Here is a 25,030-nt window from a genome sequence, read left to right as displayed (position 1 = left end):
TTTATTATCCATGTGCAATTTTAATGAGAAGGGCTCAATGTTCTTGGTTAACTTCAGCTTTAAGAACCTCTAGTTACTAAGAAAATCTTAGTCTCGACTTCTTGTCAAACCACAGATTTTGATGTGCTGTTAATTTTAGGAAGCTAAACATAGCTTAACACATGAGCAAATGGAGTAGATGAGTATTTCATCTTTGTGTCAACTTAGTGATTGTGCCATACCAGTAAGGGGAGATGCAGTCCTTCAGCCTGGTATGCTGTACTCCTAGAGTACACTTAATTGAATTCATTGTGTTGATCTTGGCATGTGAAGGTATAGAAAACTCAAATTACCTATCTTAAGTATCTTTACCACATTTGTAGATAACGTGGGCTTTACCTGTGCTTTTAATAGTAATGTCCAGTCATGAAGGTGAACAGTGAGACCTGCTTTGGTCTCAGCAGAGTAGCTAGAGCAGCTTAGAGAGGTACGAATGCCAACAGAGACAGCCGAGAGGAGAGCTAGGGACGTGATAGGGAGCTGCTTGCCTATTTATGGTAATTAGATACAGTTTTGGAAGAATTTTGTGTGATAACTTTAACTATAGCGGCTGCCTTTATCTCTTGACAACTACAAGTTAAATATAACCCTTATAGGAATCCATTATGGTGCTAATATGCTAGAATCCAGAAATTTTTTAAATCTAGGTTATATTGTTCTCTCTAACATAATTTGTATACTCTATATTTTTAATCCAGCTTGTTAAAAAAAATGAAATCATATTGTTTAAAAGTAACTGACTTTTAAAAGATAGTTTTGGCAAAGCTATGTTTACTCTATTTTCATAGAAAACTTTATTTGAAGTGTATTTTGTGAAAAATATGTTGCCAGAAATAGAATTTTCATTTAGGAAAACTATTCACGTTTGGCTTATTGATTCCTTTCTTTATTTCCATATTAGCCACAGTCCCCACCCTTAACCCCTACTAGTTTATTCACATCCAGTACTCCTAATGGGTCCCAGTTTCTCACATTCTCCATTGAGCCCGTGCATTATTGTATGAATGAAATAAAAACAGGGAAGCCCAGAATTCCTTCTTTCAGAAGCCTCAAAAGAGGGGTAAGTTTAATAATGGGTTGAAATGCATGATGGCCTAATTGTGTGTGTAGTGTGGCTTTTTCAATACTCTCCACCCTCATTATAAGGCTCTCTCCTATAAATACAGAGTTTAAAGTCACCACAGAATTAAGTATAGCTGCCCTCAAGTAAAAAACAACTCCTCTTTATAACATTTGAAATGTTCAACCATAAAACATGGTATTATAAAGAGGGTGCTGGGTACAATCATATTTTAGCTTTTTTTGTTTATGTGAAATCATATGTCCACCATTGTCTTGTAATGTATTTACATTTTTAAGACTTTCAGTAATTTGTCACTGGACTTGCTTTTGTAATGACTTGTCACTAATACTGACTAATTTACCTACCAATTTTATAGTCTTGTTTTGTTGACAGTAAAATGTCAAGCTTGATTTTAATTGCCCTACTTACTTTAGACACTTAAAATATAATTTTAATACCTTGATAAAAAACTAAAAAGTCAACGTGGTAGTGGAACACACCTTTGTAATTCCAGCACCTAGAAGGCTGAGGTGGGAGGATAGAATTTGAGGCTAATCTCGGTTGCATATGGAATTGAAAACCAGTCTTGTCTGTACAGAGAAATGATATCTCCAAAAGCAAAAAAGAAAATTTTTTAAAAAGATAATAAGTTTATTAAATATAAAGTGTTATACGTCAAATAATATATTAGAAGGTATCTATTAAATTATAAAGCCTATAAAATATTTAAGTAGTATTAGTAATGTTCATGTGGAATTTGTTTTCTTGAACAACAAAACCATTTTACTAGGGTTTTTCCTTTATTCTCTTTTTTAATTGACTAGCCTTAGACATCTGCTATTCCTAAGAGTACTCTACAAATGGAAATGTATAGACTAGTAAAATTCAGATACATTATTAAGCAATGACTTTTAGCAATGACTGTTACACTACTACTGAATAGTGATATTCCATTATATTAGTAAGGCTAATTTTTCTTTTTCTTGGTTCTGAAGATTGAGCCTAGGTCTTCGTGTATATGAAGCACTTACTCTATCACTAAAATGCCCTCCTAGCCCCTAATTTTTTGTTTTTATGTTTGATTTTTTTTTTAAGTAGCGCTCTTAATTGCATACCGATAATTTAAGTTAATTTATAAGATTTTGGGGCATTTGAAAGACATAGATGTGATACCGTATTTACCATCTGATTATTAACAGTAATAGCGTGCTCTTTCCTTTCTGTAGCTTTTCCCAAAATTAAAATGCATTTTAGCCATCTGAAGAACAAAATCTCTTTGTTTAGGGCAAGATCGCATTTTTATCTAACCATTAAGACAGTATGAGAAGCTTTGCTGATGGTAGGAATGCAGAGACTATCCCTGTGTGTCTACCTTCCTTCCCACTGCAGCTCCATTCCCCTCACCTTAGCTAACCGAATGTGGGTAATAGAGGGAACGGATGGCCTTTGAGAGGCCCCACAGATGAATCTGTGTTTTATGACAAGCATCCTGGCTGTCAGTTTGGAAAGCTGTTTATGCTTGCTTGAGAGATTTTACTTGGGATTTCTTTTGCCATAGTTATGAGGTAGAATTCCTAAGTTGCTTCTCATAGATATATGAAGCAAATTTAAATTATAAGGAAAAAAAATTAAAGTAGTTAGAACTGTAAGGCCTGGAGGAGAATCTTAAATGTGTGACACTCTTATTGAACAATTAGCAGCTAGAATCTTAGAACTGCAGCACTTAAAAGTTATTAGCTTGCTCATTATTCGTTTTATTTTCATATGCTACTTTAATTTAAAAGTCATAAATTGTTTTTATAATTTTTGAAAACTGAAATCTGCTCCACATCTTGGTTACCATAATAACCACGAAGAAGGCAGTGTGCAAGGTAGAAACTAGGACAGATGAACCCAACTAGAGGATTAGAGCAGGGTGGAAAGTGTTTATCTTGGGATTGAGAAATTTTTATATTTGACCAATTTGATTGGTCTTTGGAAGTTTACTAGGTAATATTTCAAAATTAATACTAGAGACAGATTTTTTTTCCACTTAAGAATTCCACGAGGAAAGTAAACCTTAATAAACTGGTATTTTTACATGGATTTCAGTCCAGTAAGTTTACAATGTAGGTGTATATACTCACTTTTAAAGAAAAACTGGTGTATACATGCAGTGTCATAATTAACAATTTGAAAAACGTTACATCAGAGCGATGATTTTGGGTTGACAGTGGTGCCACTGGAGCTGTCCTAAAGTGAGGTTCTGTAATGCCTTCTGTGACGTCAAGCTCTGAGCTTCAGTGACTGTTTGGGAAATACACCCAAATTTGACCGCTTAATACACATATTAACATTTTTTAACTACTTTCTTTTTCATAGACATCCCATTTTTAAAGTAATAGAATTACCTAGCTTATAATAGCAGTTCATGTTTGTGTTTTCATAATCTTAAAGAGGCTTAGAGTTACTCTTTTAAGCTTTTATATATTCAGAATATAGTTCCCAGGGTTTTGGCCTGTTTAAAGATGAAACTCACCTAGTTAATGTTAGTTCTCCTGTACTCTATAGTGCCTTAAGATGCAGTGATTATATGAAATTTTCTAATTTGTAAACCATTTCTATATGAAGCTCTGGTATTTTTGTGTTGAACATGTACTACTTTAAAACAGATTATATTTGTACTATTTACAGAGAACTTAATTTTCAGTGAACTATAAATTTATTTTCTGCTTGTTAGTAAAACTACACAATCTAAAATAGAAACATTTGATATTTCAGGTATAATTATTCTGTTTTCTCTAAACGATTAAAATATGCATTAGGAAAGTAATTATATCACTGAGTAATGAAAATTAGTATAAAAGATATGGCAACTCATTTGACTAGTTTATTCTTTCTCATATACAATTTTGTTAGTGTTTAAAGAATACTGTTGAATATCTTCCTTAATTTAAACCTTTCTATTTTTGTCACTGAATTTTGTGATAGTAAAATAAATTGATATTTTTCTTCTCTAAACTACTGACAGTCTAAAGAATGTTAAGCTTAGTTTAGAAAGACAATGGATAACAAATGTCATCTTTTCGTCATAATCATTAATACACATGGCCAACTCATCAGAGATAAGGGGTAGATATTTTTACTAGATATTTATTAAATTTCTTTAAATTTTTATGTGAAATTTTATCTGACATCTATTTTACCTTTCCTGAAAAGAACTTTATGATTTAGAAAACAGAGAAAATGCATTTTTTTATGAGGGATCCTGGGGTTTGAACCCATGGCCTTGCACATGTGAGGCAGATAGCCTGCCACTGACATGTATCTCCAGGCCCCAAAATGAAGACAACATTCTAAGACTTGCTAATGTGATAAGTGTGAAGACTTGTAAGATACATATTCTAGGCCACTGTGTGTGTGCGCGCGCGCTTGTGTGTGTACTCATGTGTGATACATTTTGTGCCATTTGCAAAATCCTGTTGTCAAAGTGGTTTATGATATTTTGATTCTATAAGAGCACCTGTAGTTGATCTCTTCAGACTCTGTTCATATCTTCTGAAAGAATAATCTTTATTCAGTTTGCTAAAACTGAAGTTATGGATTTAGTGCTGTTTTTCAGGCACATGGATTTCAGAATGACACCTTAAAAATAGAAAATTTATTTTCAAAGCAAAACCTAACCTATATCTTTTGTGTCTACTAAGTATGTAGAGAGAATTTCGTACAGGGTAAATCATTTATTATTTTTATTCTAAAAAATAACACCTTAAGAATGTTACCTTTACCAAACTTTGATACATTTAAACCCAAAATAGTGTTTGAAGTATGAAACTAAAGGAAATGATGCTTTCTTTAGTGCATTGGGAAGGACATTCTGGTTTTTAAAGTTTTCATAGATTCCTTTGAAATGGCTAACATTAGATCTTTTTGATTCAACACATTTCAAATATCAGTGTTTCTGAAAATGAATGATCTGAATAAATGCCTTCATAAAATTTTCTTCAAAAGAGAAGATGTGATACTGCAGGGCGATTCACGTTTGAGTTTAGTGAAATTAGAAAATATCTGCCCATTATCAGTGTGTGCTTTCCTTCCTTTTTTTTTTTGTGCAAATGACTTGCTTTCCCAAGTGTGCTTAAAGCTTTTTTTTCTTTTTTTCTTTTTCTTTTTTGGCAGAATTGTTTGGATTGTAAAGTGTACATAATTTATTTTAATATTGTAAAAATGTAGGTTATTGCATCTTCTGTATTATGATTTCATGTAAATAATTTACCATTTCTTTCTGTTTTCCATTGAACTATTCAGTGGTCGGTGAAGATGGTAAGCCCCGTGTGCTGATCTCTATACTGTGCCAACATTAAATAATCTCAAAGCATGGTTTTGTTTAATTCAGAACAAGTGTTAAAGTACTTCCCGCATTTTCAACTTGTGTGCTTTTTTCTTCTTTTTATAATTCGTAGTCCAGCATATGCCAATACCTTTTGGGTGTCATAGATTTGACAATATGTGGTTAATTGTTATCAATCCATCAACTTCTTAAATGTTATTGGATGGAGTCCATGTCATGTTAAAGAGAATTTAAAATTTTTTGATAAAATTTTAAAATTTACATGGTGAGCAAAAGTTCATGTTATACAGAGGTAAAATTTAAAAATTTTTTTTTCTTTTTAAATTGGCTTTTTTAAAAGATCATACAAATTTAATGTTTACTTTATCATAAGAATTATTAGGTTTGTCTAATAAAGAAAAAACATTTGTTAGTTTCATTATGGACTCAGTGCTTTGTCAGAAGCACAGGTAATCTGTTTTGTGTGTGAGTGTGTGAGTGTATGTGTGTGTGTGTGTCCCCATCCCTCAATGTTTGAGGTGTTCCGATATACGTTTATTCACACAAACTGATGAATTTACATTATGAAGAACTAACCCCCAAATTATTGGGCGCTTGTATAGAAAACTACACATGCAGATTTAGAAAGCAGGTTACCGTTTTAGACATTTGTAGTTGAGACTTTTGTAAGTTCCTTGGTAGTAAGAGAGGTTGTTAAATGCCTCCTCGCATGTTGTTTTGAAGTTCTTGATAAATAGAATGGGCTTGCTTCGTGCGCTTCTGTAAGGACGGGTTATAATGTTGATGGGATGTTAGAAGTGCAAGTGCCCTGATACCTGCTGTTAAGATATTTGATAACAGAGTTGCATTAGGGATAGACTGATATTTGGAGATGGATAATGGCCAGTTTTACCCCAAAAAAAACCCATTACACTGAAATATATTTCATTAATTCCTTAAGCAATTTTCAAGCTTTTCAGAAACATTTTTCGAAATATAAATTGGAAGGTTTTCTTTGTACTGTTACATGATAGTGTAATCCCTGGACCCCAAATTAGAATGAATCAGCAAACTATATTGATCATTAACTAGTAAACTTAAAGGATCTTTATGTAGGAAATTTTTATATTCTGTTATTTAGTTTATATTTAACTGATTGACATTGCTAGTATATATCTGTACCTGATATAAAACAAATGCCACCTAAGACAGGGACCTCACTTTTAGTCATTATCCTTGTTGAATGTCCATAGTATATAGGCCACTGAGGAAAGATTCGAAGAGGTTCTTGTTTTAATTAACTAACATTTGCTCATGGCTTTTTCTGTGAGTTTCCTCATTTAAAAGTAAATAATGCAGGCATGGAGAGGTGGCTCAGTCCTTACAGAGGACCCAGGTTCTAGTCCTAGCACTCATATGGCAGCTCACAACTGTCTGGAACTCCAGTTCCAGAGGATCCCATGCCCTCTTCTGGTCTCGGCAGGAATGAGGTATATGTACCGACATTGATGCAGGCAAACATACATACACATAAAATAATAAAATAAAATAAATAAAGGTAAATAAAGTGCCCTTGTACATAGTGAAATCAAGCTATTAAGCATATGTTAAAGGTATTAGTAGCCCAAAGAGCAAGAATACATTTTATTTTGTAAGCATGTCTCAGCAGCACTTTAAAATAATTGAATAATAGTCATATTTAACCATTTTGAGATGAAAAATAGGTGTTAATTTTTTGGAATGTAATGTTAATACAGGTTATATTAAATGGATTCAGTAGTTAATAGTGGTTTTGTTATAGTCACTAATAATGTAACTGAAGGATCAATGACTAAAATAACATTTAAGAGGAAAATGGAACCAAGTATGGTGACATACTCTTGCAACCCAAACACCAGGAGGCTAAAAGATATCATTAATAGACAATCTATACCCAGATACTAGTACTTCATTTACTACATTCAGAAGCGTTGAAACCTTTCTAAGCAAGAAACCATCCTAAAGGATGGCGTCACGTGTTTGTAGTGGCAGCACTTGAGAGGCTGAGGCAGGAGCATCCGAGTTCAAGTTATAGGCTACAGTCAAGAGTCTGCTGTCTCAACCAGACAGGGAGGGAAGTGGAATTACATCTTTTAGAAACAGCTGAGGTGTGTCATCCAGTTTTACAAAAAGAAGATTGGAAATGTATTCCATGTTATGAATATAATTTCCAGTCTGTAGACTGTACCTTTAAATTTTTTAATGATCAGATTTTATTTTGTTTCCAAAGAATGGTCTAACAAATGTAATCATTCAAAAACTATCTGCAATATTGAAATATACTTCTTAAATCGGTTGTCTTTATGCGGTAAGTTGCTTATCTTGCTCAGTTATGAATTTTATATTTTTATTTTGCATATTCATGGTATTCAGAATGTCACGACAGTGGATTTTATTCCATAAGGTTCTATGTAAGAGTACATGCACAGTAATAAAATAATATAAACAAAAAATGTTACGTGTTCCCATTCTGTTGTTGCTGTAAGAAGACTCATGTGTTTAACTCTGCCAAGACTTGAAATAGTGTGATAGACTTATTACTCACCTGTATTTGGTGAGGTTTCTGTTTTTCTTTCTGCCTGTTTTCATGTTTTTGTAAGTATTGAAATTTAAGCTTTTATTTTTACTAATATACCTATATACATTTTCTAAAGATTGAGGCTAATTAAAAATTGAAGTTAGTATTCATATTTTATAAAAAGGTAAAGTTAAAAAATAAAATACCTAAAAATGTCTGTAATAATGACTTAGACTCTCTTTTCAGGGCCCAGCACTAGAAGATTTCAGTCATTTGCCACCAGAGCAGAGGCGTAAGAAATTACAGCAGCGCATCGATGAGCTTAACCGAGGGCTGCAGAAAGAGTCGGACCAAAAGTAGTGTTCCCTTAAGTCCTCCTTGCTCTTCCTTCCAGGGTCTGATGTGATGATGTGTATACGTGATACATAGACTCTTTCAAAATCATTCATTCTGGGCTGCGGGTATAGTTCAGTGGGAAGAGCACTTGCCTAGCATGCGTGAGGACCTGAGTTTAATCCCTCTCACCCCTCCCCCCAAATCATATATCCCAAATGGAAACACTTTTTAAGACTTTTTCAAAAAGATGTATTTATTTTTATTCCATATGTATGAGTGTCTTATCTGCGTGTATATCTATGCACCACTTGCATGCCTAGTGCCTGTGGGGGCCAGAAGACCTCTGGAACTGGAGCTACAGTGCTTGTGAACCTCCATGTGGATTCTGGGAATAGAGCTTGGGTCCTCGGGAAGAGCAGTTAGTGATCTTAACTTCTGAGTCATCTCTCCAGCCCCTGAAATACCTCCCCCCACACCTTTTTTTTTTTTTTTAAGGGGAAAAATACACTACCTACACTAGAAAAATTTGTGGTTTATATATTATTTAGGCAAAAACCAAATGTCAGATTTTTTTTTAAATTGCAGATTTTTGTTAGTTGCTATTAGAGTTCCTTCCATAAATTTGTAAAAACAAAACAGAAACCCAAAGCATAGTAATTCATTGTCAAGAGTAGTTTTGTAAGCACTAACCATCTCTTATATTTTATATATTTTTTAAATTATAAATTGAGTTCAGTACAGTTGTTAGGATTATATACACTACTCATCAAGCATTTCACATGGAGCATGTCATTAAATCCTTCAAAGTAGCTGTCTGAGGTTGATCTTACTATGTAAGTGGAAAGTGGAACTTGGTTTGAAATTCTGTACACTGTAGTAATAGGACAGAGGGGGAAAGGATAGGGTGGGTCAGGAAAAGTCTGAACTACTATCTTGTAGCATTCTGTTTGTGATGGGGGAGGGTGCTAAGACATTGGCAGCTGTACTAACCGGCACTGAACGTACGTAATGAGTAGATCAGCGATCAGGAGAGGAGGCAAGGAGACTCGTTAGGGAACTAACCCGTAGATACTGAGAGAGCTGTAAAATTAATTGAAAAACAAAACAAGAAAAATAAATTTTGAGTTGGAAGTAATAGTTTTGCTTATGTTTTGTGGAAAATCCACATGGAAAGTGTCTAGTTAAGTTTGGAAATATACATCTAGAACTTAAAAACTAGAGAATCCTCTGAAGACAAAAACATTCCACAGAGGAGTGTAGGATGAGATGAGAAGAAACTTCTTGTCATCTTATGTAACAGACATTTAAAAGTTGAACAAAAGGAGAAGCAGCCAGTGAATGATTGTTAAGGAAGCAGAGGCGAAGGGGAGAAATGGAAACTAGGACCCTTAGGTCAAGAAGGGAAAGAGTCTTAAGGAGCGTTAGTCAGCAGTGCCAGGTGCTGTGACCGGCAGCACTGATTGGCCGTCATGTAGGGTGATGTGACTGGAGAAGAGGGGGCAGGCGGGGAGGGACGGCCCAGCCGAAGGGCACAGTTAGAGATGCTACTGCTATTTCCAGCCCAGGAGAGTGGGAGGACAGTGATGCTCCGGGAACGAGATAAGGAGTGCTGGTGGAATAGTGTGGCTCCATGCAAATATAATTAGTTTGATGCAGGGCCAGGTGTGGTGTCGCACATCGATAATCAATCCTAGCACATGGGAAGAGCAAGAGTTTAAGGCCAGCCTGGGCCACCTAGTGAAACCCTGTTTCAAAATAAAGCAAACTAGTGAATTTGATTTGGGAAATGATGAATGTAAGAACAGTGTGGAATATTCTACTAGCTGTTTATTAAGCCCATGTATGTATAAGTTATATAAGACCTGAGAAATGTGTTTTATATTAGAAGTCTTTTAAATGTAAACACTCAAGCACACTCATGTTTTACAAGTCTTCCTTAAATTACTGACTGTATACATATTCAATACATAACTGTATATAATATATAGTCAGCCTTATGTGAATTGTCTTTATTAGGATACATTTGTCTAAACTTAGAAATGTGACTTTTTAAGGTTGAGATAACTTTAGTCTCCAGTGAAACTCTAAATGGATGTTTTAATTTTGTGGTTTCCTTTTGTTTCTCAGAGAAGCACTCAACAAAATGAAGGATGTATATGAGAAAAATCCACAAATGGGGGATCCAGGAAGTTTGCAGCCTAAATTAGCAGAGACCATGAATAACATTGACCGCTTACGGATGGAAATCCACAAGAATGAGGTACATTTGTTAACTCAGCAGTTTGAGATAAAAGTATATTTTAAAATGTTTTATAAGCTCTATTGTGATAGATTAGATTTTGCCAGACTTATATACCAATATTTATGTTTAATTTTAGAATTTGGGAACTGAAAATATCATTATGGTATATAATTATCAAATTAACAGCCTACTGATTTTGTTATTTGATGTCTGCATTAGGATAAAATTTCTCTAAGAATCAAGTCTCAAAGTACATTTAAATTTAGGGTGCCTTAGAAGTTTCAGATTTACCGTACTTTTTTTTTTCTCCTGAAGGCATGGCTCTCTGAAGTTGAAGGCAAAACAGGTGGGAGAGGAGACCGAAGACACAGTAGTGACATCAATCATCTTGTGACACAGGGGAGAGAGAGGTCGGAGTTTTGTTTCATTTTCATTTCATTATTCATTTCATTCTCAGCCTTTTTTGCCCCATTAGTAAGCTTGGTGTTAACTAACAGTCCTTTGAAAGTGTTTTGAGGCCGGGTGGTGGTGGCGCATGCCTTTAATCCCAGCACTCGGGAGGCAGAGCCAGGCGGATCTCTGTGAGTTCGAGGCCAGCCTGGGCTACCAAGTGAGTTCCAGGAAAGGCGCAAAGCTACACAGAGAAACCCTGTCTCGAAAAACCAAAAAAAAAAAAAAAGAAAAGAAAATGTTTTGAACCTTAGGTAATGGCTGTAGGTAAATTGGAAATTTCATCTTGTTCAGTTCTCATTTATTATTACATCCCTGAGCATCTAAGGATAAAAACAACAACTGGCAGGCCTAGGGACCTCAGGGATGGGAGAGATTCCTTTAAGGTCTTTATGGAGTTGGTTAGCTTAGGATGGGGGGGTGGAGTGAGGGATGCTGTCAAATTGCTTACAGTTTGGGAGAAGAAAAGGAGCTATGTCTCAGTTTGGACAACTTTCAACTTAGCTTTTGCAAGGTCTCCATACTGCTTATGACATGTCTTCCTTTTTTTTTAAATCACTAAAAAAAAATCAGTTAACTGGGCTTCATCTTTGAGAAAATTTGAGAGGCTTAATATCAGATATTGTTTTACTAATTACAGCATAATTCAAGCAAGCCTATTTTTCATATTTCCTTAATCTCAGTTTCCTAAAATCACAGAATGGAAGTTAAATCACACACTGTACAGAGTTGTTGTGGACAAAGGAAACAGTGTAAGGCAGCTAATAGTGAAGTGCCTGATCATAGTGTGTGTTTCATGGCTGTGAGTGGCCCCTGTCCAGCTCCCGTCACTTCAAGAAAGAGTTCTGAAGTTGTTGAGAAAGAGCCACTGAGAACTGGTTTTTGTTAGTAGGTTAAAAACCCAGGTTAAATGGTTTTCTAACCTACCTAGGAGTGCTGTGAACTCCACTGGGACGTGTGGGCCTGCATTCTATCCATTCTTTTGGATTTTCTAAGTTACTGATTTCCTTTAATCAGTTGGAAATTATCTTGTTTGAATTTGGAGTCTTCTGGTTTTAAGTAGCAAAATGAATTTTTGTACTGTCTTAGAGGAAAAATGGGCTTCATTAAATGATTTGAGGGACAGCCTCGGTAATATTAAGGACTCAGGGTTTTTTTTCTACCTCTTGGCTGTCCCTCTTCTAGTACTGGATTTGTTTTAAGGCTCCATCTGATTGTTTTTTTAAAGCTTGCGGTTTTTCTCCAGGTTCAAGGAGGAAAGGAAGTGAGTGTCTCTTGGGGCCATCCTGGGCAGAGCACTTCTGTCTGATGATTTGCAGGAGTGCTAGTGAACTGCTCACCTCTGTGCATGTGCTGTGTTCATAGCTTCTCATGAGCTGGATCCTAGACACCTCACTGTGCCTGGACTGGGTGAATCTACTGAGGAATAGCTCTGATAGTAGAAAACTTGTGTCTACTCTGTTGTTCCATTTCATCTTTAGATCCTGTAACAGTGAGGTGTGTTTACTGAGCATTGCTCTAGAACATTGTAATCTTTTAAGTGTTTACTTTAGGAAATTAAGTGAAGAATCATTTTATATTACTATAAGCAATTTACATAGTTAATGTTTGAAAATAGGGCTCAGTATGGAAGTATGTCATTGATACCTCATTTCTCCTGAGATCAACTTATAAATAATACACAAAGAGTTCTCATGTTTGTGATACCTGATCAGAGATACTTTCATGATTTTTAGTCCTGAGGGAAGTTACACCGACGATGCAAACCAAGAAGTCCGTGGGCCACCACAACAGCATGGCCACCACAGCGAATTTGATGATGAGTTCGAAGATGACGACCCCTTGCCTGCTATTGGACACTGCAAAGCTATCTACCCCTTTGATGGTATGGTCTTCTTAATATATCATACTTGAGAAATTGGTTCCTCAAAGTATGTTCATCACTTATTTTAGTATTCTTAGCTAAATGATACATTGTCAGGAAATTACATTCCTGGTTCATGAATTGCATAGTGATATAAATATAGTATTACCTCCACCTCTGCACACACAACTGAATTGAAAGAAAGTCATGTATGTTGCCAGAATCCTGATATACCTATCAGCTCTAGGTAATAGAGAAATTTTCCTCAAATCCTAGATGTTACACCTTCCTGTGGTCAAAAAAGCCAAAGCAGCTTGAACATGTAGCCCAAGCCAGACAGTCAATCACTCTTCATGCTCTTCACTGCAGCTAAATAATATCAAGAGCCAGGCATAAGGCATAGCTGAATGCCATCATTGTGTCCTGGTTCTGCAGGCTTCTGCTTCAGATGAGAGTAGCAAAGAAAGTGGTCGCTTCTGACAGTCGTGCCTTCTCCTGTGGTGGCTGGAGAACAGGCTTTGGAGGGGAGGTGTTGTGGCCCTCTCTGCAGACTTTCAAACAGTCCTCTTCTTTAACCAACAGAAGAGCAGAATAGCATCTTCATCAGCAATTGTGAAATGCTCTATAATTTAACACTCTTCTCCATGTGTTGGTTTTACAATTGAGTAAAGTCTTTAGTTACTCTTCACTTTTAGAAAATATGTTTAAAGGGATAGGGAGATCCCCTAGTGGGTAAAGACACTTGCCACCAAGCCTGAGGACCTAAGTTCCCGGGGATCCATGTGGTAGAAGAGAACTGAGACAACTGAAGTTGTCCTCTGATCTCCACACTTAGGCTGCAGCATGTGCGCTCTCTCTCTCTCTCTCTCTCTCTCTCTCTCTCTCTCTCTCTCTCTCTCACACACACACACACACACACACACACACACACACACACACACACACACACAAATACAGGTTTTCCATTTTCATGTATATGTGTGGTATACATATGTGTGTGTTTGTATATATGTGGGTACATGTGTTTATGTGGGTGCTTGTACATGTGGAGGCCTGAGATTGGTGTTAGGAGTCATCCGTAATTGTTCTTTCACTTTATTTAGGAGTCTTTCAGTAGAACCTGGAGCTCATTGATGTGGCTGGTCTGGTGAGCCAGCTTCTCTGAGGAACCCCTCTGTTTATATTCTTTCTTATGTTCCTCTCTCTCACACCCCTACTCTTTCCTGATCCCTACTTCATGAAGTTTTTGGATAGGCACTGCTCAAATTTGGGGAAAGAGTTAGAATTGTGAAATAGCGATTAGACTGCTGCTGTGGCCCAGTTACAGCAGATGACTGTCAGCAGCCTCATGGATGCTTTGTGTAGTTCAGATGGCAGTGTGCACAGTTATGTTGAGTAAACCAGAGAACGTTACAGGAAGGACGTTGCTCCTGACAGTCAGTGGGCTCTGCAACTAGGTACAATGACAGTTAATAGTAGTTCGTGTTAGTATGTTCTGTTTATGACTTTTATTAATGATTTCTGCAGTGTTTTAATTCTGCTCTTGCTCTGAAAACTTTGACCTAGGGCATAACGAAGGTACTCTGGCAATGAAAGAAGGTGAAGTTCTGTACATTATTGAGGAGGACAAAGGTGATGGATGGACAAGAGCCCGGAGACAGAATGGCGAAGAAGGCTACGTTCCCACGACATACATAGATGTAACTCTAGAGAAAAACAGTAAAGGTGCAGTAACTTATATCTAAACTAACCAGGCATCTTTGTGCCATGTATAACATAAAATGACAACACATTCCACAGGTCAGAAAAACCAAAAGTCAAGGGCATCCGATCTGTTGTTCACTATGTGAGCTGAGTGCAGGCCTGGTCAGAGAGAGGTGACTATCGCCACAAGAGACTCTCTTTGACGCCTTACTGTTCAAGTGATGTCTGTGTGGAAGCTTATCTGATGCCTTTTGCTTTCTGTCCTGCCTAAGTGTGTGTAAAGGATGTGTGCTTTTCTGCCTTATAAATAATAGATTTGCTTATTAGGCAAGAATCATAGGTAGAATGTTCCCTGACCCCTTCACTTCAGAAACAACAGTGATTGTTGAATTGAAATAAACAAACCTGTTCTGAACTGGAGAAACTGATTCCTAGGAGCACCTCAGCCTAGGAGCTTGAATTTATAGCTTCAGTTTTCTTCTAGGAAGAAAAATAACAATAGTTGGATAATTGGTTAAAATAACAGTCATTGTCCTTGCTATTCTTCACTTGGTTTCCTAAAGAAAGAAAGTGAGTTCCTGGTATATAGTCTATTTAATATGAGCTCATCATGGCATCACAGAATAAATCACCAGCTTGTATGCAAGTAAAACAGCACTGAGACCTGAACAAATGGTCAGGTCTACTGGTAATTTTCAGTGATGTACAAAGTTCATTCCAAGTTAATCTTAAAGTTGTACTTTTCACTTGAAGATGTCTTTTAGGAATATTACATTAGTGCTCATTTAGCATTTGGCAGTAACTTGTAAGAGAAACTGAATCTAATTCAGTGAAGATAGAGGATAGTTTGGAATAGAGGAAAATGCTGGCAATGTTGACTCTTAGAAGAGAAACTAAGATGAAAGAAGGCCTCTATACCACCATTGAGGGATTCATTTTAGTGGGACCATTGACTGTCAGAGTAGATACCTTTTTTTCCAATGTATCACCACAAGCATCTATTGGAATCTTTGCCCAGTCAAGAGTCCTACGGTGTGGTAGTCACGTGGACACACCCTAGTTCATTGAGTGGGAAAGTAAAGAGAGGAAGCAGGAACACTGGCCTTTATTATCTTAATGTTTCAAGCTAGCTGGTGTTTTTAGTAGCTGACTATAAAATACTTTGAGGAACATTGGGACGGACACTTTAAACTGAATGCCCCTTTTGGTCTTACCAAAGGTCTTCAGTAATTGTTTTTTTCTTTTTCCTCCTGGACTGCAGGTTCCTGAAGAGGGTTTCTGAGGAAATGGGCAAGATGTTGAAGGAGGTTACATGCAGCTGCTTTTGGGGGGAGGGTATTAGAGTTGTCAGGCTCAAAGAGAAAGTGAGAGAAGCAAGTTGCATGAATGCATGCAGATTTTTTTTTACTAACTTCATTAGCATTTCCATACATTAAAATCATTATAGTACCAGTCCTTAAATTCCTAGTTCACAGTTGTTCACATGAAAGAAGAAGAAGAAAAAAAAAAGCCAGCAATGGCTGACCTCTTTTTCATTTCTTTTACTGATACCAAATCGGAAAGAATGCAGAGCTGTCTTAAAGTTCGTCTTCCTTTGGGCTGTCCCAATGGACTGTCTCCATCCAGCTCTGTTTTGATTGGCTTTTAGACCCGTCGTCTGGTAGAACCCTTGCCATTTGTCAGTGTCTGCCTGTGCCACCTCCGTGCTTGCTTAACATCCTGTTGCATGTGTAGAGTGATCTGGGCTAGTGTTTTCAGGCATGTCTTTGTAATCCCCTGTTCTTGTCCAAGCCTTTGTTTCGTTTTGCATTTGTAGTGCAAATCACTTTGTCCAACATCTCAGCACTAATGTTTCCACCTTAGTATTTGTGTATGCTGCTAAAACTCCCCCACTGCAAACATTCCAGTTTTGGCATTATGAAGACATAGTCTGTGAACCTCAAGTATTTATGATAAGAAAAAGAAAACATCTCTGCTCTAGCCTACAGCCCAGTTAAAGAACTCTGTGACATGTGACACATCTTCAGCACCTCAGTCTGGGAAGAATCTAGTCAGCACTGAAGTCCTGGCATAATAAACACAGAGGATACAATCGCACCACCGAAAGGACTGTTGTCCAAAGTCAGCTGCTTCCATTCAAATGCTGCCTTAAACTCGAGTGCCTAAATCTGTCGATTGCCAACACTACCACTCCAGTATCCCACAAAGGGCTTTCTGTGCCAGCTCAGTGCCCCTCCTCTAACTCTGCGGTGGCCGCGGCGTCCCCGCAGCTGTGATGTAGCCTCGGTAGGTGGCTTCTAGAGCTCTACCATGGGCAGTGGTGCATCTTCAAAGTTATGCATCCAACTAAAGACCTGTCCAAGTCCATTTTACTTTCATCAGTATATTTATGAGAAGTTTGATGGGCCTTTCCCTATTGTCTTTTAACGGGGTGATGACGATCTCATTTAATTATTACAATGATAGTCTGTTTCCAAGTGATGCTTTTGTTTGAACCAGATAAAATGTAGTGAAAATTTGTAATGATCTATGTGCACTTTTACTTGTAAAATGGAAATTTCTGTATGTTTATACTTGTAAATACAGTTGTCGTTAGTGCTCCCATTGCTCATGTTGTCCTGCCTCGCATTTGTGACTCTGTTAATGACTTGTATCTGAACTAATTTCTTAGTGGTCTTGTAACAGGGGGGTGGGTGGGGTGGGAGGGTGATTTGTACCACTGAAGCTCCATTAATTTGATTCTTTACTGTTTTGAGGGGAGAAAGAGAATGTGAAATGTTCTGTGTATTGTTGGATTTCAAGCAATATTTTAGAAACTGTGTGACTGCTTTAATAATTTTTTCCAGTGCTATTTGAAACATACTACCAGTTATACTAAAGCTGAATGACAATTGTGTGAACATTAATGCCTTCATAAAATCAAGTACACCACTGTTATGCAGCTGACATATAGCGTATTACCTTTGAGGTTAGTAAACTATACAGTTTTAGATATTAAATCTCGTTACAGGGTTATTTATAGAATGTGACATTATTCTATACTGACAGACTACATGAAGTAGTTTTAAAAAGTAGTGCTATTTTTGTTTCAGAAGTTAGCGGTGAGAAGGAAATGTGACTCGGCTATGTTTGTCTTCTGTACAAAGCCTGAAGTGCTTATGTTTTCTAATAATCACAGAGGGCAAAGTTCAAAGCTTTCTTAAAAATACTGTTCTTTTCAAGCTACTGTGTGTTTTTCTAAAGCTTGGGTTTGCTTCCATAGGAGGCAAGTTCCTTCATGTGGAGTAGTGCAACCTATATATGGGTTATAACATTGGAAAAGACACTTGTACTTGCACAGTGTAAGTCATTCTTCAATCATTCTTAAACTTTGAACATGTAAACTGTCAAAAAAAAAGTCTCTTAATTTTGCAGTAATTTTCACTCTTTGTGCACATATTGATTTCTTAATGGTAAAATGCCTTGTTTATGATAGTGTTCTCTGTTGAGAATATTTTCATGGAATAAAACAATCTTTTCATGGTCAGTAAAATGTGTTCTTATCTTTTCCTGCTGTTTGAACCAAAGAGATGTGATATTCCGGGCTAAGTATGGTAGATAGAGTTCAGATAACTCAAAGTGGACACTAAGTTCCCAAAGTGCGGCCGTCTTTGCAAGAATCCATTTTAGCACTTGATTCTGATTCTTAGTTTCTCCCAAGCTTTGCTAAAAGAAAGAATGGATTTTTAATTAGAGGGAATTTAATCCAGTGTAATAACTTGAGATTATCTTTACTCGGCAGTAGCCATGTTGCACAGACTTCCTTTGTTCCCATTCTCTCCCCTGCCTCTGTAAGAGCTGTCCCTGGACCACACAGTCTGATCTGGCCACTGCACGTTGGCCAGCATTTCCTTCCTTACTAGTTGCAAAGCATCCATGCTTCCTGGGAAAAGAAAATGCATGGAAAGAGAACATTTGCTGCAATTAGTGACACATTATCGGTAACTTTCAGGAAGTCCAGTTTCACAAGAGTCACCTCTTAAAAAGGCAAGTGCTCACCCATTACTGCAGGTTTTCAGAAGCCCAAAGGGAATAAAGCTTCAGGAGAGATTCTGGGCAGTGAGAGGCTGAAATTTTTATGATGATGAAAATTGAAAGATCAGTGCTGGAGTTTGGGAGTAGACACATGCAAAACAATGAAAATAGCAGCAAAACTTTCAAACATTACAGCTTCAAGTGAACAGAAGGGTTTTTGTTTTTGTTTTTTAGGGTAGGGGGGATGTCCAAGACAATAAAAAAGGCTTCTAACTATCTGGAAGGAAAAGGAGCCCAGCCCTGTTCAGAAGGATGTCACTGTGTTAGGGTTCTCTAGAGGACCAGAACTGATGAGATGAATCTGTAATACTTAGTAGAAGGTGATTCATTACGGTGGCTTTAGAGGCTGTGGTCTGGCTAGTCCAACAATGGGCACCTCAATGGAGAAGCCAAGAATCCAGTAGTTTTTCAGTGGACGTTTCAGCAGGTCTTGTCTCTGTTGGGTGCCCGAAGTGGTAGACTCTAATCCCAGTGAAGGGATGCCGCAGCAGCAGGAGAGGAACCTGCCAGTGAGAGTGAGCACATGCAGGCAAAAAGCACAAGCTTCTCTGTGTCCTTTTATGTGGGCTGCCACTGGGTGTGGCCCAGATTTTGGTTGGGCCTTCCAACCTCAAATGATCCAGATTTGGGATGCGTCTTCCCAAATCAAATGATTCAATCAAGAGAATCCTTCACTGCTGTGCCCAGCTGCTTGGATTTTAGTGACTCCAGATGTAGTCAAGTTGACAGTCACTGTCAGCAGTTACAGAGATCATAGAAAATAGAAAGGCACCAAGAAATTGGGAAATGGACAAAAATAAATTTTGGAGAGTAATTTCAGTTTTGAGAGCAACCATTAAAGGTAGCACATAATGTCAGCATTCAGGGGAAGTTTAATAGGAAACTTAAGAAATTAAAGCCTCCTTCTCTGGTACAGATGAAGAAGTCTATATATACGTACTGTCTTGATTTCAGCACCATTGTGACAAGAGCTCTCATTTTTATGAAATGATGTAGAGAATGGGAGCTTTTGTAACCAGCTGATTTGGTGACCCAGAATGTCAAGCCTGAGGAGAGTTTCTAAGGAAAATGTGTATGTGTGGGTTGTGAACCACACTGAAGAAGCAGCCGTCACAAAACTTAACAAGTGGAGAAAGTACCATCGCCACCTCTTCTATGAGGAACTATGAAATTCTGTGTGAATTTGAGTTTGGGTTTTCCAAAATGGTTCCTTGGGGTTTTTTTGTTTGTTTGTTTTGTTTGTTTGTTTGTTTTTTGGTTTTGTTTTTTTGTCCTCTGGACAGATGATTCTGTAGAGATGCTCCATGTGAGCAGAGCCAATGTTCGTGCTGTGTGCACTCATGCGTAGCTGAAGTGAAGGCTCCATGTTGCAGCACTCCACACTGCTCAGTGGAAGGAGTAACTCAGAAAAATCACGAAGTGAAGCATGTACGTCCCAGCTTCTGTGGTCCAGTCCAGAAAGTATACCGGGGAGCCCGTGGTAGTCAGCACTTCAGGTGTGAACAGTGAACAGAAAACTAAAGTTTGCTGTGGTTTTTTGGTTACTTTGTTCACATGCTGAGCTACACTGGTATCATAAACCCTTGGATGAGAGGGGCCCTACTCCTTTTCCCCAACAGAGAAATTCCTCGTCCTGCTCAAGGACCAAAAGCCTGGCTATCAGCTTGAGTGGCAGGCCCCTCGACAGTGAGTGCAGTGTTGCCCCTTAGAATGGTCTGGAAATTTTTACCTTATTTGGTAAGGAGATCGGGTCCACCTTGTGCATTTAAGGTATGGGGAAAGGGACCCCTGTCTACTTAGAGAAGAGCTCTGGATGACACAGCACAGCTGTCATGCTTTTCTCTGGTTGGTTGGTCGCCAGGATATTCTGTCTCCCTCTGCTGAGCTGCTGACAGGACTGAGTTGCTGTGACTCGGAACTAGAGGAAGCCCTAGTGGATGTGTCCAGTGTGGTTTTCTTCAGCCGCCTTTCTCTCTGGCGTCTGGCCTGCTTCACAGCAGCTATTTGACAGTTCGGTGGCTTCCTGCGCGTCTGGTGTAAACGTGCAGTCGGGTGGGAAATGAGACGGGACTCGAGCCAATCAGCAGTCCCCATCTCACGGTCCCTCTCTCCGCTCTTCCGTGCTCTCCCTGGCCGTCGAGCCAGCACTGAGGTGGGATCTGTGACCTGGAGGCATCACTGCATGGCTCCTCTTCAGGTGCCGGACAGCACATTAGGAAATTCGTGACTGAAATTCCAGGAGAAAATCACTGGAAAAATGGAGTTCCCTGTATGGAGTCACGGGAGTGCCATACCTGGTGCTGACTGCTGGAAACAGGAGTCTAGAGAAACAGGATCTGATCATTACTGGCAGTTTGGAGTACTTTTAGCTCTTAATAGTTTTTATTATGTAGTTTGGAAAAGTGAAAGAACTCGTTTGGTTTGTACATCAGTTTATATACTTATTTGTGTATTATGGATACAGTGTATTAACAGCTCACGTGTTACATACTTGCAGTATTCCTGTATCTTAAGATTGATTTTCACCCAAGGTTCATTGTGAGACTATCCACATACTGCATAGTTCATTTTACTGTGTGTAGTACACTATTCTACAAATACACAATTTACCCAACATTTTGGTGGGTTATTTTGGCTGTTTCCTGAACTTTGTCTAGTCTAAATAGTATTGCTTGAGAATATTCACATGTATTTATTGACACAGGAGTTTCTCTGAAGTCTACACCTAGAAGTGGAATTCCTAATATGTTTGTGGGGGTTGAATGAGAATGGTCTCCATAGGCTCGTGTATTTGAATGTTTGGTCCATGGTTGGAAGAATTGGTAGATGTGGCACTGGGGACGGACTTGGAAGTCTCAAAAGTCCCACCAGGCCGTCTCTCTGCCAACAAGTTATGGATCAGGTGCGAGCTTTCGGCTACTATTCCAAGCATTATTGCTGCTTGCCTGCCACCATGCTCCTGGCTGTGATGGTCATGGACTAACAACCCTCTGGAACTGTAAGCAAGCCCCCAATTAAATGCTTTCTTTTATAAGTTGCCTTAGTCATGGTGTCTCTTCACAGCAACAGAAACTAAGACAGTGCTCAGTTTTCAATTTTAAAAATGCCACATTTAACCTCGAAAGTTACTGTGTTTTTACATTCTAGTAATTTCTGTGTAAGGTTTACTTGTTCTATATTCTGACCCACTCTTGTGAGTCGGGCATTCTAAACTGTTATTTCAAAAGATGTCAAAGTTCATTGTAGTTTGTTTTTTCTCTGATTACTCATATTGGGCATCTTTGTATGTATGCTGTGTTTCTCTTTCTGTGTAAATTCGTTTTTAATCTTTGTTCTTTTCCTTTGGTTGGTTGGATGTCTTCCATGGGAATTCTTAAGGTATTAAGGGTATTAATTATATCATTGGTTGGTACACAGCAGCTAGATATGTAACACAAAACCTAGTTTTGACTCAGACATTCTCATAGGTTGCATTTATCTGAAGGCTTACCTGGTGCTAAAACATTCTTAGATGGTTGATAGGGTCTCGTTCTCTGCTGGACTCTGACCAAAGGCTTACCACATGGACCCCTCTTCTGGGACACTGTCAGGGTAGCTTACAGTGAGTGGTCCAAGAGAATGAAGAGCCATGACGGAGGCCGAAGCCCTTTTGTACCCTAATCTCAGGTGTGACATAGCATTACTTTTGTCTTAGGCTTGTGATCACAATGACCAACCCTGGCATAGTGTGAGTGGAATAGTACATGGTTGTTAGCAGCAGAGGGCAGGGAACATTGGGGCCTGCTCAGAGGATGCCTGTCGTACTAGTCTTTTGTCAGTTGTATGTGTTGGCAATGTCTGGTTCTTTGCCAGTTTTTCTTTTGATGAAATTCATTTTAATCCATACTAACTACTTGTTCATGACTACTACTTTTTGTTTAATGTACTGTAAGAAAACTCTTAGTTGGGCTGGAGAGAGCGCTCAGCAGTGAGGATCTTGAACTGCTCTTGTAGAGGACTTCACTCGATTTCTCAGCACCCACATCAGGCAGCTCACAACTGCCTATAACTTTAGGTCCAGGAGGTTGGATGCTCTCTTCTGGCCTCTGTGGGCATACACTCAAGGGCACAGCCCACCACCACCACCACCGCACACATACACACAGAACATAACAATAAAACCTCAGAATTCTTAGTTGTCTAAGGTAAACGGGATATTCTGTATTCCGAAAGTGCTGTCATTTTACCTTTTACATGAGGGTTAATTCATCTAGATTTTCGTCGTAGTATTGCACAGAACCATTTTTTTTTTCTGTTTGCTCAACTGGTTGTTTAAGAATTTGGAGACGTCATCCTCTTCCCTGACCCCCGAGAAGCAGTGTTTGCCTTCATGTATTAAAGTCGTAACAATAGTTTCTTATTTTGAACTGTAGCCTCATAGTAAGCTTTTCTATCTAGCAAGACAAACATGTGTCTGTCGAGTAGGCTGCACCAACCTGGGATCACAATAAATCAATGTCTTGGTTTTGGTATGTATATTTAAAGTTGCTGCAAGACCTGTATGGGGGAAGAGCGTCTGCAGAACCTCCCTGAAGGTTACATACGGTTTTCTTCTTGGAGTTGTATGTGAAGACAGGCATATTTTGTGGTGTGCTGGTTAATGTTAGGTGTCGATTTGCCTGGATTAAGGGATACCTAGAACCCTGGAGGGAAAGCATTACAAGGTATGTCTGGGGTTGTTTCCAGAGACTGGCATGTGAGTTGGTGGGGAAAATCCAGCCTCAGTGTAGACGGCACTAATTAGGCAGCGAGCCTAGACAGAACATAAACACAGAACAGTGGATTCTTTTCTGGAGCTGGGATGCTTTTCCTGCTCTCAAGCTTAATGACTCCTCTGCCCTTTGGACTCCACTACTGGTAGCATAGACCCCCAGGGTCCTAGGCTTTTGCCCTAGACTGAAAGTTACGCCATCACTTTTCCCTGATTCTGACACATTTGGAGTTGGACTGAGCGAGGCTACAGCATTCCAGGGTCTCTAGTATGCAGATGGTCTGGCATGGGACTTAATAGTCTCCATAATCAAGTAAGTTAATTCCTTTACTAACCTCCGCCCCATATCTCTATATAAATATCTTTTGCTTCTGTCTCTGGAGAGCCAGAATGTATCTGTAACCAGCTAGTATCCTCTCTTTGTTGGTAGGTATTCTCTTCGACGCTATTTAATCAGTAGAATCCCTGTTTACCGGAGGCAGTTCAAGTTCAGCTCCTCCAAGACGGTCTTCCAGTCATTGGGCTGACTTCAGGGCTTTCCATCAGGTCTACCTTCAAGTTACTCCATAAAGCTTTGCTGTACCTTTTGGGGTTGAGGAGGGGAGGGAATGTTCCAAGAGAGTTTCATTCTATTGAGCTCAATATTACCAATTATTTAGTGTTCTTTTGTGAAAGAGCTTTCTAAAGATATCTGAACCTTTATATTGCCCAAAGTAGATGTATACTCCCACAACAATTGATAAACGTAGACTGGACCTGGTAGCACATGCCTAGAATCCCAACATTTGAGAGGTGGAAGCAGGAGAACTCAAGTTCTAGGTCATCCTTTGTTGTTCAGCTTTCCAAGGCCCCACGTTGGAACACCAAAATGTTGGTTGTTTTAACTCTTTGCTCTTCAGGGAGCCCACCACCGAGCTCCCAAATAAATCACACGTGGAGGTTCATTCTTAATTATAAATGCCTGGCCTTAGCTTGGCTTGTTTCTTGCCAGTTTTCCTTAACTTTAAATTATCTCATCTACCTTTTGCCTCTGGACTTTTACCTTTTCCTACTTCTGTATATCTTACTTCCACTCTTACTCCATGGCCTGCTGTGCAGCTGGGTAGCTAGGAGACTGGCCCCTGGAGTCCTCCCCCTCCTCCCAGATTTCTCCTATATGTTCTCTCTGCCTGTGAGCCTGCTTATCCTTTCTCCTGCCTTGCTATTGGCCATTCAGCTCTTTATTAGACCATCAGGTGTTTTAGACAGGCAAAATAACACAGCTTCACAGTTTAAAAAATGCAACATAAATGAAAGTAGCACACCTTAAAATAATATTCCCCAACAGACTTGACTACACAGTGAGCTGGAGGCCAGCCTGAACTACACGAGACCCTTTCTCAAAAAAAAAAAAAAAAATATCCTGGGGGGGAGTGGCAGAATGATTCAGTCTACAAAATTCCTGGTCTATAAACATGGGGACCTGAGTAGTTCCTCATTACCTACATAAAGCCAAACATGGAGACAGGTGGATCCCTAAAGCTCATTGGCCAACCACTGTAGCCATCAGCCCTGAGTACAGTGAAAGACTATCTTAAAACGATTTAAAAAAAAAAAAAAAAAGCAATAGAGGAAAACACTCAGCACACCTGCTCACAAACAA

The 25,030-nt window shown here is 38.6% G+C and overlaps 1 protein-coding gene across 3 annotated transcripts in view; it reads left to right on the top strand.

Annotated features, from left to right (window-relative positions):
* Positions 1-18,096, top strand: part of Fnbp1l (formin binding protein 1 like) — an 82,429-nt gene extending 64,333 nt beyond the window's left edge. Inside the window, exons 10-17 of one of the 3 annotated variants that reach the window (XM_028881452.2) lie at positions 941-1,099; positions 5,390-5,404; positions 8,215-8,324; positions 10,432-10,564; positions 10,862-10,956; positions 12,733-12,881; positions 14,427-14,585; positions 15,826-18,096. In XM_028881452.2, the coding sequence (XP_028737285.1) occupies positions 941-1,099; positions 5,390-5,404; positions 8,215-8,324; positions 10,432-10,564; positions 10,862-10,956; positions 12,733-12,881; positions 14,427-14,585; positions 15,826-15,833 (828 nt within the window). In that variant the 3' untranslated portion in view covers positions 15,834-18,096. Of the gene's footprint in view, positions 1-940; positions 1,100-5,389; positions 5,405-8,214; positions 8,325-10,431; positions 10,565-10,861; positions 10,957-12,732; positions 12,882-14,426 lie in introns of all 3 variants that reach the window. The other 2 variants (XM_028881451.2, XM_028881453.2) reach the window with 2 other exon arrangements.
* Positions 18,097-25,030: the final 6,934 nt, after the last annotated feature.

This window comes from Peromyscus leucopus, chromosome 6 (assembly GCF_004664715.2).
Source record: "Peromyscus leucopus breed LL Stock chromosome 6, UCI_PerLeu_2.1, whole genome shotgun sequence".
Taxonomy (NCBI): Eukaryota; Metazoa; Chordata; class Mammalia; order Rodentia; family Cricetidae; genus Peromyscus; species Peromyscus leucopus.
This window is presented reverse-complemented; position numbering and strand designations above follow the sequence as displayed.